We start from the raw sequence: 18,501 nt of genomic DNA, 5'->3' as shown, positions 1-18,501 counted from the left end.
CTGAGGTGGACCCTCCTAAACTCATATAAGAGTGGCATATTTTGGATTAGTTCCAACCTATTATAGTTGACTGAAGCTAGCCCGAAATATGCCTGGTAAAATGAATGAACACAGCCTTTTGCAGTTGTTTAACTAAAATGGTCCAAAAACCACACCTTTAGTTAAACCAGTGTCGCTTTCTCATGCAGACATTTTTGAAACTCTTGGACAGAAGGCACTGCAGAGGAACAAAGCATTATTTTATTTATTCATTTCCACCAAATGTGCTCTCAGCACTTGCACACACTTTATTAGTTTACTAGAAAAGCCAAAGAAAAAATACATATTTTCCTTTTAAAAATATTTTTGCTTCTAGATAGCTTACTTTTCTCAGCGTGCTTTGACTGTGCAGCACTGTTGTATTAATTGCTCTTGTTGGTAGTGTTTTTCTACCCTTTGTAAAGCAAAGTGGTTTATATTTCAGGCCCAGATCCTGCAAATTATCCTGCATGAGAGGACACGGGCACCCACACAAAGACCTGTTGAAGTCAGTGGGGCTCTGCATGATGTAACCTGCAGGATCACAGCCTTAGTCAGGAAATCAATATAAAACTGCGCTCCTGAGATGTTGAGTCAAATTTTCAAACATACATAACTGATATAGGCTCGTAGGAACCCAAGTCCCATTGACTTGAAAGTCAGTTTTGAAAATTGGACATAGTCCAGGTCTACAGTAGAAAAGTTTTGCTGGTATAGCTACACTGGCAAAACCCTCCTAGGGTAGACGCGGTTATACCACCAGAAAAGTGCTTTTGCTGGTATAGTTTATCTTAACTAGGTGAGCAAATTAAGGCCTTGTCTACATTATAGAAGGATTAGCAGTATAGCTATATCAATATAGTTCGTTATACCAGCAAACCCTGCTAGTTTACACAGAGCTTATACCAGTTTCCCAAACAAAGTAAGCTATACCCGGGTTCAAAAATGAACTAGATAAATTCATGGAGGATAGGTCCATCAATGGCTATTAGCCAGGATGGTCAGGGATGCACCCCATGCTCTGAGCGTCCCTAGCCTCTGAGTGCCAGAAAGTGGGAATGGATGACTGGGGACGGATTACTTGATGATTTTCTGTTCTGTTCATTTCCTCTGAAGCACCTGGCGTTGGCAGGATACTGGTCTACATGGACCATTGGTCTGACCCAATATAGCTGTTCTTATACTGGCAAAAGCAGCACTGTTTTCTGATACAAGTGCATCTGCTCTAGGGTTTATATTGACATAGCTATGTCAGTAAAAAAATCACACCGCTAACCAACATCACTTTGTCAGGAAAAGTATGTAGTGTAGATCTTGCGTAAGCTGTACTGGCAAAAGCACTTTTTTGTTGGTATACCGATGTCTACCCAAGGGACAAGTCTATACTACAAACTTTTGCCAACTTAGCTGTGTTGGTTAAGAGTGTGATGATGTGTGGTTTACAGTTGATATAGTGGTGCCAACAAAAGCCACTAGTGAAGATGCTTTTTCTGGTATAGCTTATTTTGGAATGTAGGGGTGGGACAATGACATGGCTGTACTGACAAAAGCACAGTTGTGCCAGTAAAACTAGCTGGAATTTTCAATTAATCAAGAAGTTGGGGGAAAAAATCATTTCAGGTCTAACAATATGTTTAGTTTGGAGGCATTTTTACACACACACCCACCCCTTTTTTTTTTTAAATAAAGGGAAAGGAAATGAAATTTGGAACAAAGGGCTAGAGTCACAAGCGGACTTCCATTCACAAAACCCCAGAAGAAAAGATAGTATACCTCTACCTCGATAAACACTGTCCTCGGGAGCCAAAAAATCTTACCGCATTATAGGTGAAACTGCGTTATATCGAACTTGCTTTGATCCACCAGAGTGCGCAGCCCCACCCTGAATTGAGTGCGCAGCCCCATATCTGAATTTGTGTTATATCGGGTCGGACTATATCGAGGTAGAGGTGTAGTAATAGTAGTGGTGGTGGTGTACCATTTATACCTAATGGGTAAGCTACTTACCTGGATAGGAGAGACCAAAGTTTGATTCTCTGGTCTGAGCAAGGACTTAAACCTAGGTCTTTCCCCATTCCAGGTGAGTGTCCTAACCACCAAGCTTTTGAGTATTGAGGGGGACCTCTAATTTTCTCCTGTTGAAGCTGTTCCACTTTGTATTAAATAATTAAATATTCATTGAGCCAGAGAGAGAAAAAGCAGGAGAATGACTCTAGCCTCCTGGCTAGGGCACTCAAAGGGTGTGGGTGAGGGACACTGGTTCTAGTTCCTGCTTCAGTGAATAATTAATTATTTATATCAGGTGGAATGGTTTCAGGAAGGGAGATTGAGAGAACCTCTGCCTTAGAATAGCTCTTGGGGACTAGGTCACCTCCCTTTCCCTGAGAGTGGGGAGACCTGGGTTCAAGTGTCTGCTCCAGCACAGGGATTCAAATAGAGATATTCAGCATCACTAGTGAATGTCCTGATCACTGGGCTAATATGTATGGGGGCCACTTTAATAGTTTTGTGAATGTCACCTAAATGTTGGAGTTAGGTGTCCAAGTCCCCTTGTGAATTTAGTATGAGAAACCAATATTTCATTGTGAAAACATCAAAATGAACCATTTTGACATTTCTGGGGGAGGAAATATTATTTTTACCAAAACAATTTTGCATATTTGTGTTGATTTTGGCTAATATTTTGATCTTCCTGAATCTACATTCTTTGATGAAAAAAGTATTGGCCAAAAGATTGTACCCAGCTCTAATCACATCTCTTCACACCCCTGACCAATGTAGCTATGCTGGCTTAACCTGTCATGTAGAAATGGAGTATGTCTACACTACAGCTGCTACAGCAGCACAGCTATGGGGCTACAGTTGTGCTGCTATGGCATAGGTGCTTTCTAGATCAACAGAAGGGGTTCTTCTGTCACGTAGGTAATCCACTCTCCAACAGGCAGTAGCTAGCCTCTGTACCTGGGGTTAGGTTGACCGGTGGTTGTCAGGGAATAAAACTTTAACAAACCTGCTAATTGGTATTTAAAGGTGCCAATGAGAGGTGAGTCAATCACTGCCTTACTAGCTACTTTCCTATATAAAAAGGATCAAAATAATGATGATAGAAGGAGAGAATTCAGGATAACAGCCATTCTTTTGCCTGTAGTCATGTGTTCTTGACTTTTGAAAAGCTGTTGATTTTATTTGTTCCCTTGATGAAAATGTATTTAAACTTCAAAAACAAAAAGGGCTGGGAAAACCTTCATTTAAAAAGTGGCCTTGAGAATTGGGATATGGCTCAGGAACTTGAACTGGCTACTACCACTGATCAAGTTGCTGAAGGTAGGAAACAAATGCTTAGCGTCTCATTTATGTAAATATGCTCTCTTGCATTTTTCTGTATGATGTTTCTTATACTCAAAGAATAAGGTAACTAGTTATTGTTAGTTCAGTGACTATGCAAACCAGTAAATGTAGCTGTTACATGAGTGGAGTAGTTCTAGACTTCCTCATTAGAACCTGTCATATGAGATGCTGGGCATCTGTGAATTATTGGGGATGATGGGTGTGGTTGGTTTTCTTTACTTGGCTGAAGTAATCCATAAAAGTTTATTTAAAAAAAAAAGTTGCTGAAAATAGTTATTTGAATTAATTTCATGTTAATTGTATTTTAAGGAAGATTATTTGATATTATAGTTTAGGCCAAACAGTTTTTTTCATTTTGCATTTTGTAAAATCTCTTATGTTGTCTCATGACTCTCTTCATATTAATATCTATATAACTATGAACCTTCCTATGTAATTTGTGTAGGACAATCAATAAGGAAACTGGTTACCCTATCTTTATCCCATTGGTACAGAGATATAGGTAACCAAGCAACACACAGCCTGTAGAGGAAATGTGATGTTACATACTTCCAGGTAGCAACAAATTTAATTCCTTGAACTTGGATGGATAAGAAAACTGAAAACAAAATACTTAACAGGACAACAATTCTCTAAGTCCATTAGCTAAGTGAAGTTCCTGCAGACTGAGGAGAAACCTCAGGACTAAATATTATTACCACAGGAGCTGGTACTTCCAAGTCCTTTCTCAACAGTGATTTGCTGTATCACCTTGGGCAAATCACTTCATTGTCCTGTGCCTCGGTTTCCCCACTGTGAAGCAGAGATGATACTTCATTCTTACAACCCATATGAAAGATATCTAATGTTTGTACAGAGTTTTCATGATTAAAGCAATATAAGCAGTAAGCTACAAAATCCTCTCTAGAATTAATCTTATCTAAACAGAAACTCTACTGCAGCCTTAACTATGGAGTAGCGTTTGCTCTCCATAAAGCTGACACCCACAGCTAAAGTCTAGTCTGTTATCTATCACTGTTAACAATGACCTTTAGAACACAGCTTGACTTCACTAGACTTTGGGAATCTCTTCCAGTTGTACTACTGTGGATATAGCTCCTTTGGTGGGAGTATTAGCATACATATGGCATAAGCAGCTGCTGGCACTTTACCACCATGTATTACGTTGGCCTCCTTGCAACTGGATTAGACAAGACACTGGTGTGGGTTTTGTGTTTTTTGGTTTATTTGGGTGGAGGTGGGGGTAGTTTTTTTTGTTTTGTTTTTAGGTTTGAAACATTTTTACTCCAGCATGTATCTAAACAGGTGTTTCAACCATTGCTACTAATAGTGGAGCTGTTGCCCAAAAAGTCTGGTGTAAGCATTTTTCGTAAGCTTCTTTTCCATTTTGCCCACATGCACCCCCTGAAAAAATATCTGCTAATCTGATGGCCTATCTTAATTTGACTTTGTCTTGTGAGGTAAAAGGCTTTTCAGTATCTAAACTTCATAGCACACCCTAGAGTGTGTATCTGAGTGTGTGCGCATGACCTCCTTACATCACTGAGTGGGGTGTAGTGAGGAATAACAAATAGCTTGTAAACTACATGGAAATGGAGTGACAATGTATATTTTTGTCTGATATTGCTGTGTTCAGAGCTCCCTAATCTATGGAGAGTGGGTCTTGTAGGTATACTTTCCAAGTTCTGTAGGGAATGTCATCTTTCAGGATACTTTATTTGTAGCTGCATGGGAGCTGGGGTCTTCTAAAACTAACTAACTAAATTGAGGAAGTGACAATTATGCTCAAGTATCCAAAGAGATGTAAATACTATGGAGAGAAGGAATTTCTTCAGGATGCTTCAAGGAAGAAGGTAGGAGAAATAATATGAAATTAAGGAAAGATGAAACTTGGCTGAATACCAACAAACCTTTCTTTGAGGTGAAGTGTTTTTAGGAGCGTGTTGGAGCTTAGTTCCCTTCCGAGACCAGTAAGTACTCATTGAGCTCTGATACTTAGTGTTGATAAGTTGCTTGCAAGCGTTGACCTGTTTGTGGCTCTGAGGTATAGCAGGGTGTCTGCAAAGTATAATAATCCCCAAGAAGCATATTACAGTAGCAATAACAGATGAGCACTGTATAACCAGTGGCAACCTAGAATTCTCTGTAATCATTGATAGGATGACTCCAGGTGGTGCACCTGCCTGATGCCTTAGCCTCACTAGCTTTGCTGAAGCAAGTTTGATTGATGGGTGTGATATGTTCTTGATTTTAGGTGGTTTGTTTTTTGTTTTTGTCTTTGCCTGTGGACCAGATATGGAAAATAATCTCAGCAAATATTTTCTACATGAGCCATACAAGCATCATTGGAGCAACTCTGTCACAGGAGCAGCAGTCCAGCCCCCTCTACCCAAGGAGCAAGATGGCAAGTGATGACTATGGGTTGTGTAGAGTAGGAATAAGGACAGGGTTTCCTACACAGCATGGCTTATGTAGTTGGGTTGGCAAAGTTAATGAAGGTGGGCAGGGTAGAAGGGTACTGTGGAGTCATGCACTAGCTAGTACCATGATACTCAGACTGAGGCTTGGGAGCTGCAAGTGTCTCTTTAATATGTCTCCTGGAGTTCTTTGCAGCACATATTAAAACGCTGATTTAATTATTAACCAATCAGGATACTTTTCCTGTGTTAGTAACCAGTTGTAGAATACTTAGTCATTTTGCTGTGACTATTAAAAATAGTAAAGAAACAATGAATTCACACGACTGTGACTCTTTTCGGTTATGGTGGTTGCTAATGTGGCTCCTGAACCACTGAAATTTGAGTATCACAGAGCTAGTGCATATGTACACCATGCTCCTTCATGCATGGAATGTCAGATTTGATGAAGTGTGTGACAGTTGCCTTCTGGTGGCTGCACCCTATTGAGTCAAAGTCCCAGTACTGTAGCTCACAGGGAGTCTCCTCTAGTTTGTGATAGGACTATAGTTTTGAAGTTGGATATACTGTTGCCTAATGAACTGTCCAAAGGAGCTAAGCAGCTTACAAAGGGAAGGAAGGGGGAAACCCCATACAACTAACTTCAACAAAAGCACAACTTTGCTGAAGTGATCTATCACCTTTGTTTCCACAGAATCTGATGTGCAGCCACACTTGTGGATGTGGGTGAACCCCAACCTGGTTTGCCCCATAACAGGGTACCTCAATAAGGGAGTCCCAGGAAAACCAGTGCATTTAGTAGCTCCTGCACCCAAGGCCGCTGTTACAAAACCTACTTCAGTAAAACCAAGGCCCCCAGTAGCTGCTGTCCTACAAACTTCCTCTGGACAATGTGTTTCAGTGCCCCTAGTAACTGCTGCACCCAAGGTCTCCGCCAGAAAATATAGTTCAGTAAAGGCCGTGGCTCTCATCAATGCCCTGCAGACTTCTCCAGTAGCCTCTGTTTCCATACCCCCATTGGCTGCTTCTGATGCTGTAACCCTGCAGGCTTCCACAGTCAAGAATGTTCCCAGAAAACCAGTGTTCCCTGTATTATTGGCAGCTGTTCCACCAAAGGCTTTCACTCCAGTTAAACCTGTACCCCCAGTATCTGCTGCATCCAAGGCTTCTAATAGAAAACATGCTTCAGGAAAGACAGTGCCCCCAGTAGCTGACACCATGCAGGTTTGCGCACACACACCAGGAAAAACCATGTCCCTGGAAGCTGCAGCACTTGTGGACTCCTATCAAAAGCCAGTCTCAATTGCCTACAAGCAACTCTGTCCCAAGGAGGAGGTACTACTGTGCTCCAGCAAAGCAAAGGTATGTTAGATAGAAATTCAGTGGACATGAAGCCCATGTGGCTTACTGTTGTTTTGGAGGCTGCTGGCTCCTGATCTCGCTAGCAGCAGCATCAGAGGAGCTAGTGGTAGCACAGCTGTAAAATTGAGAGGGCGTGAACAATAGGAGACCAAGCTCCTGCATTAAGAATCTCTTGCTCTTAAAGTTCAGTCTTTTATTCCAGTGTTGTGACAGGCTCTGTCTTGACTGATTTGTGTCACTGTAGGTGTTGAGTGAGGAGGAGGTCTCTTGCACTTGTAACTATTTCTGAAACTTGTCAGAGTGCTGAGAGCAGAAGATAGGTGGTCTCATCTGTGGTGCAGATGTATCAATAGATAAAGGTGCAAATGGAACTCAAGCACTAGACTTTGTGATCGAATGCCCAGCCAGCCCTCTACCTGGGAATTGAAGGAGTATGCTAAGAACTGTATAAAGCTCCTAGCTCGCTGGTCTCCTATCTCATAGACTTAGGACTCGCTATAGTGAATTCATCCTTTGGGTTTAGTTTGACTCTGACAGCCCCCTGCTTTAACAAAGCTGACTACAGTGCAGTACTTTTTTTTAATATTTTTTATTTATTTATTTATTTTTTTGAGGGGAAGGGGACTAGAGAGGAAATTCCTTCCTGATCCCTGTAGCAATCTTATCTCCTGAAACGGGTGTGGGTTACATCTTTCTCATGATTATTTGAAAGGCACTTACTGACCTCATGAGGCCCAGAGTTGGATGGATGCTGAAGTGTGGGCAAGAAATCAGGGAGGTCTCTACACTTCCTGCAGCTTTCAGAAGGGAACGGGCAAATGACTGGTAGACTCAGATTCTGATACTTTATCCCAAGCTGGGAAAGTATGCATGTTTTTGACCTCCACCATTTCATTAGTGAGGAATCTCAAATTTTAAGTGATCATGTAGAAACAAAGGGAAGGGAAGGGACAGGACACATGAGGAACTCTGTTAGTAGTTCAAGGGACACAAGCAGCCAATGTCTCTCCCCTCTGCTGTAGCTGTGGGATGACATCACTGATCAACTGCAGGAGTCTATGGTTGGTGAGCTCCTGCGAGTCAGAACACAGTATCAGCAACTTACGATCGGAGTATTCATTTTTGTTATCTTATCCTTCAAGTTGCAGCCAGAGTACAGCCATTAAATTCTTGGCCAAAAGCTGCATTGGAAACTTGCCTTGTCTACACTGGCCTCTTCTCCTCTTGCGCCCCCACCCCCATATCCCATTAAAACTTCCCACTTGCTAGCAAGTACAGATGCTAGAGTTGCAGCTATTAGGTGCCCCATCTTACAGGGAAGCTCGCCAGCTTGGTGTTTTTATATTCTTGATACTTCCAGACTGGCTATGATGGACAATAAAACCTGATCATCTTGGGTTCAGTCTTCACCACAAAACTACCTACTCTTCCTCTTACTTTTGCAGTTCTGAGAGTCTTATGACCTATGACTCCCACAGCCCTTGTGACCTGGATGACTTGACACCCGCCCTTCATCTCTTCTTTTCACTAAATGGTGCTGACTTCAAAATGGCCTTTGCCAGCAAGAGGCTACTGAAGATGGGCTTTGTGTGGAAAGCAACCCATCTTTCTTCTCACTCTCTCATATGGCAAACAAGTCCAACTGCCTCTTGAGTGCAGTCCTATTACATCTTAAACACATCAAGCCTCCATGACCTGACTTACCTTCCCCTCCGTGCCTCTCCCCACACACCCTGCCCCCCTTTTCCACAGAAATACTGGGCTCCTGCTGACTTCAATGGGTGTGGGTGGTGCTGGATGCCTGTTTGACTGTATTTCCGGGCAGGTCTGAAAAGTTTTGGTTGTGTTAAATCTGTGCCAACCTAATGTGCACACATTAGGATTCGACACCTTAATGGGCACACATCTAAAAATCTATTTGTTTTGACTTAGCAGTACTAAAACACTAGTGTGTTGAACTGATCTAACCTGTGGTGTTTTGTTTTGTTTTTTGATTTTCCCCGCAAGGTGATCTAGTTAAGTTGGTGCCAAAACTGATGTAAACAAGCCCCAGGTAGTCCTCCTGCCTGTCCTCTCTTAGGGAGGTAAGCTTCCACTGTACTGGCCGGCACTACAGGCCTGAGCCTACAGTAGGGATCAAATAAAGCTTTTTTAAAAACCATCACTTTAAAATAAAGCTTAAGTCTGTATCAGCTATGAACTTGCCAGGCATCTATTAAAACTTCAGTTTCCTTTTAATGCTGTATTTCTAATTCTTTAAGCATTCCTTTCTGCAGCTTCTATTCTTGTATCCCTCTCTGGCTCCTTCCAACCAAACTCGAAGTGCTTTTGTTACAAATATCAAGTCTTTCACCTCTGGCATAAGAAATGTCATCTCTGTGACTTATCTATAAGCTAGAGTAAAAGTGACTTGTCTGACATCATACATGAAGTCTCTGGCTGAGCTAGAAATAGAACCCAAGTGTCCAGATATTTGGACCTGTTGGCTAAGCACAGGACTTTGCTCTACCTCTTGAAGGGGTTGTTAGGCACTAGATCCCAATCTAGGCCTGCAGTAATGTGACTAGCTAAACAAACCAAACCTCTAGCATCAGCAAATATGGTCATTGCCAAGGACATGAAGTAGTCTGTAACCCCCACCCCAGGTAAAGCATTGTAGAACTACCAGCTACATGATCAGAATAGGGGAGTTTGCCTTCCTTGGTCATGCTGGAGGTAGGATATAGGAATAGATGGTATATTGGTTTATTTTAATAGTAAATTCTAAGTGTTTCTGCCCCACCCCCTCATTGGAAAGAGGATCAACCTCTACCTTTTGGCACTCAAAGTAACATTAGCCACTTTCTGCTAGGCAAGCACTTTTGTGAGAGAAGGGTGCTAAAAGAAGGGAAGAGCTTCTCCACATACCCTCCCATCTGACTTCTGCTGTTCCTCTTGCATGCATCTGACTGGAGTAGAAACCACCCCTCCTGTAGTGACTGCTTGCTAAGTGTGCCCACAACTCTTGTGCAGATTTAAGAGGCAAAACTTTACTTTGAATAAGCTTTCAAGGTCCAGCTGTTCTAGAGCATTGGTCAAGCTCATTCTCATGGCTCAGTCAACTGAAAATCAGTTTCCTGCTGATAAGCGTGACAGTGAGTGCTCTCCCTTGTGGCATGAGTGTGAATTGCTCATGTTCCTCTCTAGTTTGTGAGGTCTGCCTGACTGTTGAAACAGTTACTTGTTAATATAACATCCAGTTTCAGCTGTACCAGTAAACATCTTGCTTGCAAGACCTTACAGCAGGGAATAAGAGGGATCTATCCTAGACTAACAGGTCACCTTTGCAGTCGTGCTCACTGGGGACTGAAAGCATGATCCTCTCTAGTAAATAGCAGTTAAGTGTTCACTAGACTCCTAAAAGATGAGTGGTGGCAGTGGTAGAACAGAAATTGTCAGATTATACATGAAGGGGATTAAGCCTACCGTGGAAGTGCTTCTGTTGGAAAGAATTTCCATCTGTGGGGCACTAGGAAATACAAGTGTCTTAGTTACATGACAGGCCTTATTTCTGATACCTTAAACATCTCTAATCTAGTTTAATCACACTTTACAACTCACTGACTACAAATTTTAGCATGTTACAAATAGTTGTAGCATCTGATGTTAGCCTCTTAGTAGGTATTACAGGTAAACAACCTAGGCACCTGTTGGACTCTGAACCATTTATTAAAATGTTATAAATGAAATCTTCAAATAAGTGATGATTTCTCTAGTTTGAAAAATAGTTCCTGCTGTGTTACTAACAGCAGAGATCAAACTAGCCCAGTCGCCTTCCTGTATTGTTTGCTTTCTGCCTTTCTTAGTCCAGGCATTTAGCACCAGCTGTTTCTAGGCAGTGCCGCTATGTAGACTAGATATATGGCAGAGGGCTGGGGTTTTATGATCCATTCTGCCCTGGTTAGAGGAAGCAGCAGTTTTCATGTTAAATAAGACAATGTAAAGAATCAGAGCTGCCAGAGGTGTTCAGTTAAATTTTTTTTTTTTTACTGCTTTATAATGAAGGCTTTTTAAAACAAAAAATTTAGAAATAGCAGGAATGGAATGTCTGGTCCCTGCTGAAAGTAAGGATATGTGGCAGGCGATCTGTCGAGCAGGGGGGAGACTTTAGCAAAGACATAATTTCTCCCCAGCATTCATTAGCCTTTGGCATTAAATAGCTAAACAAGGGACAAACTCCCTTTCCTCTCACTTGCTAGAGCTTTTTTGCTCATGTCTCACATAGGGAACCAATGATGTGACAAGATCTGTTTCTCTGTTTAAACAACAGAATTCTGCCTCTATCTTCAAGAGGCAAGAGAAAAACAACTTAGTTTTCACCTTATCCCCTCACAAAGATAATACTAAATGGAGTGGGTCTCCTAGCACTGGCATTGAAAAGCACTTTGGTTTGTTGTGGTCTTGTGCTTTTTTTAAAAAAAAAAAAAAAAAAGGCTAGTTAGCTGGAACTTCAGCAAAATAAAATGACAGTATCTTTGGGATCTTTAAGTGGCTGCAGTGGAATGTCTAAACTCTCCTCTACATCTTACTGTCTGCTTCATTTTTTTTTAAGTAGTTCAGCAGCCCTTAGTGCTTTTTACCTTCAGCATACTTTATACAACATTAAGTGCAGAATAAGGAATTGAAAAGTACAAAAATTCAATTGACTTTTCCCCAGTCATCTTGTACAGGGGAAACAGAATATCTTGCACAGAAGCAGCTGAGAAATTGCTGTTAGAATAAAGGGCCTCAGATTCCCAGATTATGCTAAAGCTTCCTGCAATCTTCCCTCAAACAAACCAACTCTGACCATTGGCAGCCAGTGGATCATGGATGGGATAGCCACTGAAACTGCTGAAAGGGGGAAGTTAGAAATCAAAATGACTAGATTTACCTACTACCCCATACTCTGCAGCTGAAATTCCCTCTTGAAGTGTATATGAGACAAAGCCTGCCCATAGCAAGCCATTGAGGGGGGGAAGACAGGTCTGATTCCCTAGAGTTTCCATTCACTTCTAGGGCTCCCTTCTGCAATTGCTTAGAAGCTGACTGTAGAAGAAGGGGAGGAAATAAGCCTCCTTGGGAGCCATGTGGTCGTTATCTCAGAGGCAACAGGGCAGCAGGGATCAGAGACTGAACAAAGATTGCATCTGCTCTGCAACGAGAGAGAAAAAGAGAAGGTAGTTTGATGGCTGAGCCTGGGCCATGATCCAGGCTCTGGGTACAGGCTCTGCAGCCTCAAAGGGTTAATCAGCATTCCACCACCATTGCTATCAATGTCCTGCTCTCAGGATCACTCAGCCACCAATGTGAGCTTGTCACAAAAACTTAATACTTCCATTCTGACTTTCATTGGCCAAGTGTGTTATTCAGTATCAGCTAGAGGATAAACTTCTTAAGCAGCCAGGAGAATAACCCTGCTTATAGTTGAATTTTTCTCAAGTACTTATCTTCAAAAAGGAGCTAGATAGATTCATGGAAGATAGCCATTAGCCAGGATGGGCAGGAATGGTGGCCCTAGCCTCTGTTTGCCAAAAGCTCGGATTGGGTGACAAGGCATGGATCACTTGATGATAACATGTCTGTTAATTCCCTTGGGGGCACCTGCCATTGGCCACTGTCAGAAGACAGGATACTGGGCTTGATGGCCATACTGGGTCAGACCAAAGGTCCATTCTTATGTTGTTTCTTAATGTGCCTCCAGGCTCCTAAGCTTGTCCCCCCACACCCATGTGCAGATCTCATGCATCCATGTTAAAATTGGCTGGCCAGAGCTATAAGGACAGCACCACTTAAGGCTGTCTGGGTCTCTTGTTCTAAAGCATGGGAATGGTCCCTTTCACTGACCCAGGCAACTGCAGACCTGGATTCCAAAGTGCAACCCACCCAGTTATCCTCAGCAACCACTAACACCCTCAGCAGCTTGTGAAGTAACTCACACAGTGCTGGAAATAAGAGATGTGAGGATACTAATTTTTCCGTGCATGAAGTTTCAATGGGGTGGCGGGGGGGAAGGAGGAGGAATAATTTTCAGAGAGGAGGGACCAGGAGCATTTCTATAATTCAAAAGGGAGGGAAACCTCCCCCTCCCCCTCTTCTTCTCTGGCCTAGGTTACCACTAAATGAGGCAGAGCGCCACCCTTACTTGTAAGGGCTCCACCCTAGAAAGCCCATCTTCTTCAGCCATCCAGTCTAGCCCTATGTACTTTCTCCTTCCCCTGGTCTGTCAACACCCTTATTACCTCTACAGCTCTCTTACTAGTGTAACCTCAAAACAAAGTCTTGGGAGACTCTGCTTTCCAGCACCACTCGTCCTAGCTCCAAAGCCTCAGCAGGGGCTACTGTCTCTTGATATGTACCTGGTTTGTTCAAGCTCTGGCTCACTAAGTCGAGGGCCTCCTCAGATAGAGCCCGTACCTCTTCCTGGAACTTTCTGCACCCTTCTGGTGTCAGCTTCCACAGGCATGACTTGCGGTTGCCCTCGTGGCACACAAAGTGGGAGGTTTTTTCAAAGCTGCTACTGAAGCACAGATTGTGACGAATGGTATTTTTCCAGCCATCTGGGGCTGTCTGGAAAAAGGGAAAGTGCTGCCTGCAGAGAGAGAAGAACACATCTGGGTTCATAAGTAGGGCAAGCCCAGAGCACAGGATTGGCTACACTGGCCATTCTAGGCATGAGGTCAATGTTTCTTGTCACAACCAGAGTGCACCTGATCATTTGTGGAACGTACATGGATGTAACCAGAGAGATTCCTCCCAAGCCCCTGTACCCTTAGGTTTGGCTGGACCAGTTGAACAAAGTAATGTTAAGTGGCAACAGACCAGAACTAAAACTTCAAGTCTGAATACTCCTGATCTTGGGCATTTAAATAAAAATCCATGTAATCTCTAATGGGAACAGAAGGGGAGTGACTTGCCTGGTGTCTCATGGTGGGTCAGTAGTACAGTGAGAATAGAACCCAGGAGTCCTGACCTCCAGTTCCCTGCCCTAGCCGTACTTCCTCCCCTAGTAAAAGCTAGGACAGTTTTGTACCCATGCCCCTTAAAACTCCCCCTATCACAGCATAGGGGAATTGGAGGGCTGTAGGTACCGTGTGAATTGGTAGATCTGCTGCACAGTCAGGCTGCCTTCTGCATTGTTACGCAGAGCCAGGGTGATGAGAATGCAGTAATTAAGGGGGGGGCGGGGCCATCCCCCTTTGATTTTGGTGCTCGCCTGCAGGATGTACTTGAGCTGCTTGCTCTGAGATCTGGGGACCTTTGGTTTCCGGAGTGCCAGAACAGCCTTAGATTTGGGAGTCTCCATTTTCTGAGGGAGTGAGATGTCCACTGATGAGGCACCTTCATCCTCTGTGAACTAGGAAGAAGAGGGGTGGAAGAGATGAGTTAGGCCTGCATGGAGTCAACCGTAAGTAGACATGATGTGTGTGGGAAGATGCACATCAGCGGCTTGTATGTAATGAGTTTGGGCCTCAGTCTAGTTCCCAGTGGTGATGTGTCCCCATCACAAATGAGTGCTAACTGACCCATTTCTATCTGTTTCAGCAGAAGTGTCATGGTGATGGTAAATGAGCTCCTCCTCACATGTCAGGCCTGAGGTACATACTGCTACCTGTGCTATCCCTGTTCTATGGATAGGAAGGACTCCAGTTTCCAGTCCAGCATCTTGTACCTTCTGCCAGCCATAATTTGGGCTGAATTCACTTCTGCTGTTCATAAAACAGGGCATGAGCAAGTTTAGTGCTATCTTGGGAGGCATCAAGCACAGTGACCAAGCGACTCAAAGCATGTAATGCCCAGCACTGTCCACACAGCTTCCTCTCTGCCACATACCTTCTCTGCCTCACTGGATGATGACAGCAGATCCTCCTCTGAACAGTCAAGGTTGGGGTAATTCAAGGAAGGGCTTGGAGAAGAAAACCTTGGTGCAGCAGCAGCTACTGAGAATGCTAGGCTACTGGTTCCTGGCATGTCCACACTAGGACAGCTGGCAATATGGCAAACCAGAGTGGGGTTCACCCACATCCACAGATGGGGCTGCACATAAGATTCTGCTGAGACAGAAGAAGCCAGATCACTCTAGGGACACCATCTGAGGGCCTCTGCAACAGACAGGACTCCTGCCTCCTGGGAACAGGGCTGGGCTAAGGCTAATTAGGATGTAGATCCAAAATCTCAGGACTCTCCTAGCCCTAAGGTTCCATGCTGTCCATCTCTTTCCCGCCCCCCCCCCCCCCCCCCCGCAGCATCTATCTCACAACAAAATTGATTGTTTTTTTCCTTCCTATCCTGTGGCCCCTCACACCACCAGGTCTTGGCCCTTGCTCACCCTGCGAGTTTTAACGTCCCTTCCCCTGCCAGCAGCACCGGAGTTGCCTGCACTCCCACTACCCAACAAGCACTCTGAGCTACTGGTCTGGCAGCATCCAATGGAGAAAGGAGTACATAATACTCCCCTCAGAGCTGACCTAAGCACCTCTAACCCTTGGAGAAGATCAGACCCAGATGTGCTCTCTGTCACTGGTCCATCTCTCTGTAACAAGATGAACGAATGCCCCTTTACCTACACATCTGCTTATGGCACTGTCCCTTTCCCCCAGGGCAATACCCTGCACATGGCTCACCACCAAGCTGTGTGGATGGGAGGGTCTCAGACCGTTCCTTGGGGAGTGAATTCCTGCGCACCCGTCGCTCACACTGCATGTGATCGTTCAGTTTTTCATCTGCCGCTGGTGGGAAATGGAAGTTCAAAGACAATATGGTGAATTGACAGCACTGACGCCCATCTCCCTCCTCTTCTCCACCTCCTTTCTCTTCTGACCATCAGAGCTTTGAGACACATCCTCAGTCTAATTTAGGTTGGGAAAAAGGCCTTTTTCTGCATCATGATGGGTCACCCAATTTGGGCTACGTAAGTTTCTCTCAACCTTTCCAGGCTACTATATCCCTTTCAGAAGTTTAATTTGTCTTGCCTACCCCTCCAGCTTTCACCTCACTTAAAATGACTTGCTTACAAAATCAGACATGAGACTACAAAAGTGTCACAGTACACTATTGCTGAACAATTGCTTACTTTCTCATTTTTACCACATAATTGTAAATCAGTTGGAATATACACATTGTACTTAATTTCAGCATATAGTATATAGAGAGTATAAACAAGTCATTGTCTGTATGAAATTTTAGTTTGTACTGACTTCACTAGTGCTTAAACCAAAACACCTGGTCAAAAAAGGACCCTCCCCAGCCCAGTGAAAATGAGTGAGTGAGGGTGGGGGATAGCGAATGACAGAGCAGAGGGGGAATGGAGAGAGTGAGGTAGGGCCTCGGACAACCCGTGGGGCAAGGGTGTTCAGTTTTGTGTGATTAGAAAGTTGGGAACCCTATAGCCTGTTGTAAAACTAGGGAAATAGCTAAATGAGTTGATGTACCCCCTGGAAGATCTCTGCATATTCCCAGGGGTACCACTGGTTGAGAATCACTGGGCTACACACATCAAAACCCTCATCCTGCAGTTGGACCCTTGCAGAATGGGGACCCGTGTGGGCCTAAGGGTCAGATTCCAGGCCTAGAGCCTAAGATTGTGACTATAAGGTTGTTAGGGAGATGCCAGTCCCAGCATTTCCCTAGTATAGTCCAGAGACCCACAATCCATGTACTGAAGTATCATAAGAATTCTTTTAAACTGGCCCATCACTGGAGAGATTTAGAATTAGACTATCCAAAGCAGCAAATCATAGCAACAACGGTAGAGCTGAACATGAACTAGACAGGACATAACAGAAATGTTCTGGTTTTTTTCCATTCATAGAGTCAAAGGCCAGAGGGGGCACTGTAATTATCTAGTCTCACCTGCATAGTTCAGGCCATTGAACTCCTCCCTCAAATTATTCCTGTTTAAACTATATCTTTTATCAAAACATCTTCTGTGATAGTTTCACAACGTTGAACTAGAATCATGAACAATCACACGTATCCAGCACTGGCATCTGCTCTAGCCCAGTCAGTGCTGCTAGTTCTATCACATTGAGCCAGTCTTGCCAGCTCTCTTTAGGATCCCCCCAATATCAGAGTACCTGTCAGTTATTTACAGTTTAGTCTCCAGATTCTCCTAAATTTGCATATATTTTGACATTCATAGAAGAGAAAATTCTAATTTAGCAGCATTTAAACTCTTTGATAGCAAGACAAAATATGGTTTTTAATTAATTTCCAGGCTAGATCTGATTTCTATCTCCAGCCATCAGAGAGTCTTCTTTTCACCTGGAAGCTTCACAGTCAAGGACATACACATACATAACCAAACCATCCAGAACCCAAGCCTCTCAGAACTCCTTACCATGAGGAAACTGATCAGTGGTGGTGGTTAGCTTGAGCTTCTCCTCCATATCCCAGTCCTCAAGGCCACTTTTTAAATGCAGACTTTCCCAAAATGTTTTGTTTTGAAAATTCAAATACATTTTCTTATAATCTGCAAAATAACCCACAACTGCTGTATACCCAGAATGTTGGAGGAAGGACACAGAGCAAGCCACAGAGAGTTAACCTGCTAACTTTTAACTCTCCAGTTCTGGTCCATGCGATTTGATCTCACTTACAAAAAAAAAAAAAAAAAAAAAAAAAAGAGAGCATGAGAGAGATGTGACCAGGTGAATTAAAGACCTCTGTTTCACACTTTTAAATACCCATTAAAGACCTTTCTAGGGACTGGATGATTAGTATCAATGAAGCAAGCAATCTACTTGAGAATAAAAGAGATCATCAGGAGGGCTTTTTTCGTCTGTCCAGTTAATCTAATTCTTGATAAGTGCTCAGCTCCTTAGTTAAGTTAGCAGAGCTTTATCCTAAAATTTCTGGAAAAATAGGTGTAAAGGAATAGATTTGCAACTGTTTGTAATATAGGATCATCCATAAGTTTGTGGCCTTTATGGTCTGAGAAACTCAAATACTTTTTGGAGGACATATAGGGACTTTGAGGTTAGTTAGCTCAGGTCAGGATCCTCAACTGTCTTGTACACATGAGGACATTGAGGCACCAGAGGGGCTGGGACTTGGCCAAGGTCACACAGTTAGTCCGTGACCATGTTAGTCCTGATTCCCAGTGTAAACCAGAAGTTTATCCTTCCTCCCTGCAGCCATGTGTTTCCTTATGGCCACCCTGTAGTTCCAGTGTCAGAAACTTCAAGGAACCAAGCAGCAGCAACAAGGGCTATGGACATCATATTTCAGAGAAAACAGGAAGGAAGAGAGAACCTGCTGCTTTGGTTCCCCTGAAGAACATCCAGACAGTCAGAAAGGTCAGCAGTTGCACTGTGAGTGAAGATGAGAGCATACAGAG

At 43.4% G+C, this 18,501-nt stretch overlaps 1 protein-coding gene across 1 annotated transcript; it reads right to left on the bottom strand.

Moving 5' to 3' along the window:
• Positions 1–12,260: 12,260 nt before the first annotated feature.
• Positions 12,261–17,623, bottom strand: FOXR1 (forkhead box R1). Its single transcript, XM_050921514.1, has 6 exons — positions 17,503–17,623; positions 15,788–15,892; positions 14,997–15,217; positions 14,255–14,520; positions 13,523–13,755; positions 12,261–12,313 (listed from the first exon to the last, which is right to left on the bottom strand). Exons 1-6 carry the CDS (start codon positions 17,621–17,623, stop codon positions 12,261–12,263), a joined length of 999 nt encoding a protein of 332 aa, XP_050777471.1.
• Between the last annotated feature and the right edge of the window lie 878 nt (positions 17,624–18,501).

The sequence above is a fragment of the Gopherus flavomarginatus genome, chromosome 13, assembly GCF_025201925.1.
Source record: "Gopherus flavomarginatus isolate rGopFla2 chromosome 13, rGopFla2.mat.asm, whole genome shotgun sequence".
NCBI lineage: Eukaryota > Metazoa > Chordata > Testudines > Testudinidae > Gopherus > Gopherus flavomarginatus.
Note: the sequence above shows the minus strand (reverse complement) of the source record. Positions and strands in the feature narration are given on the sequence as shown.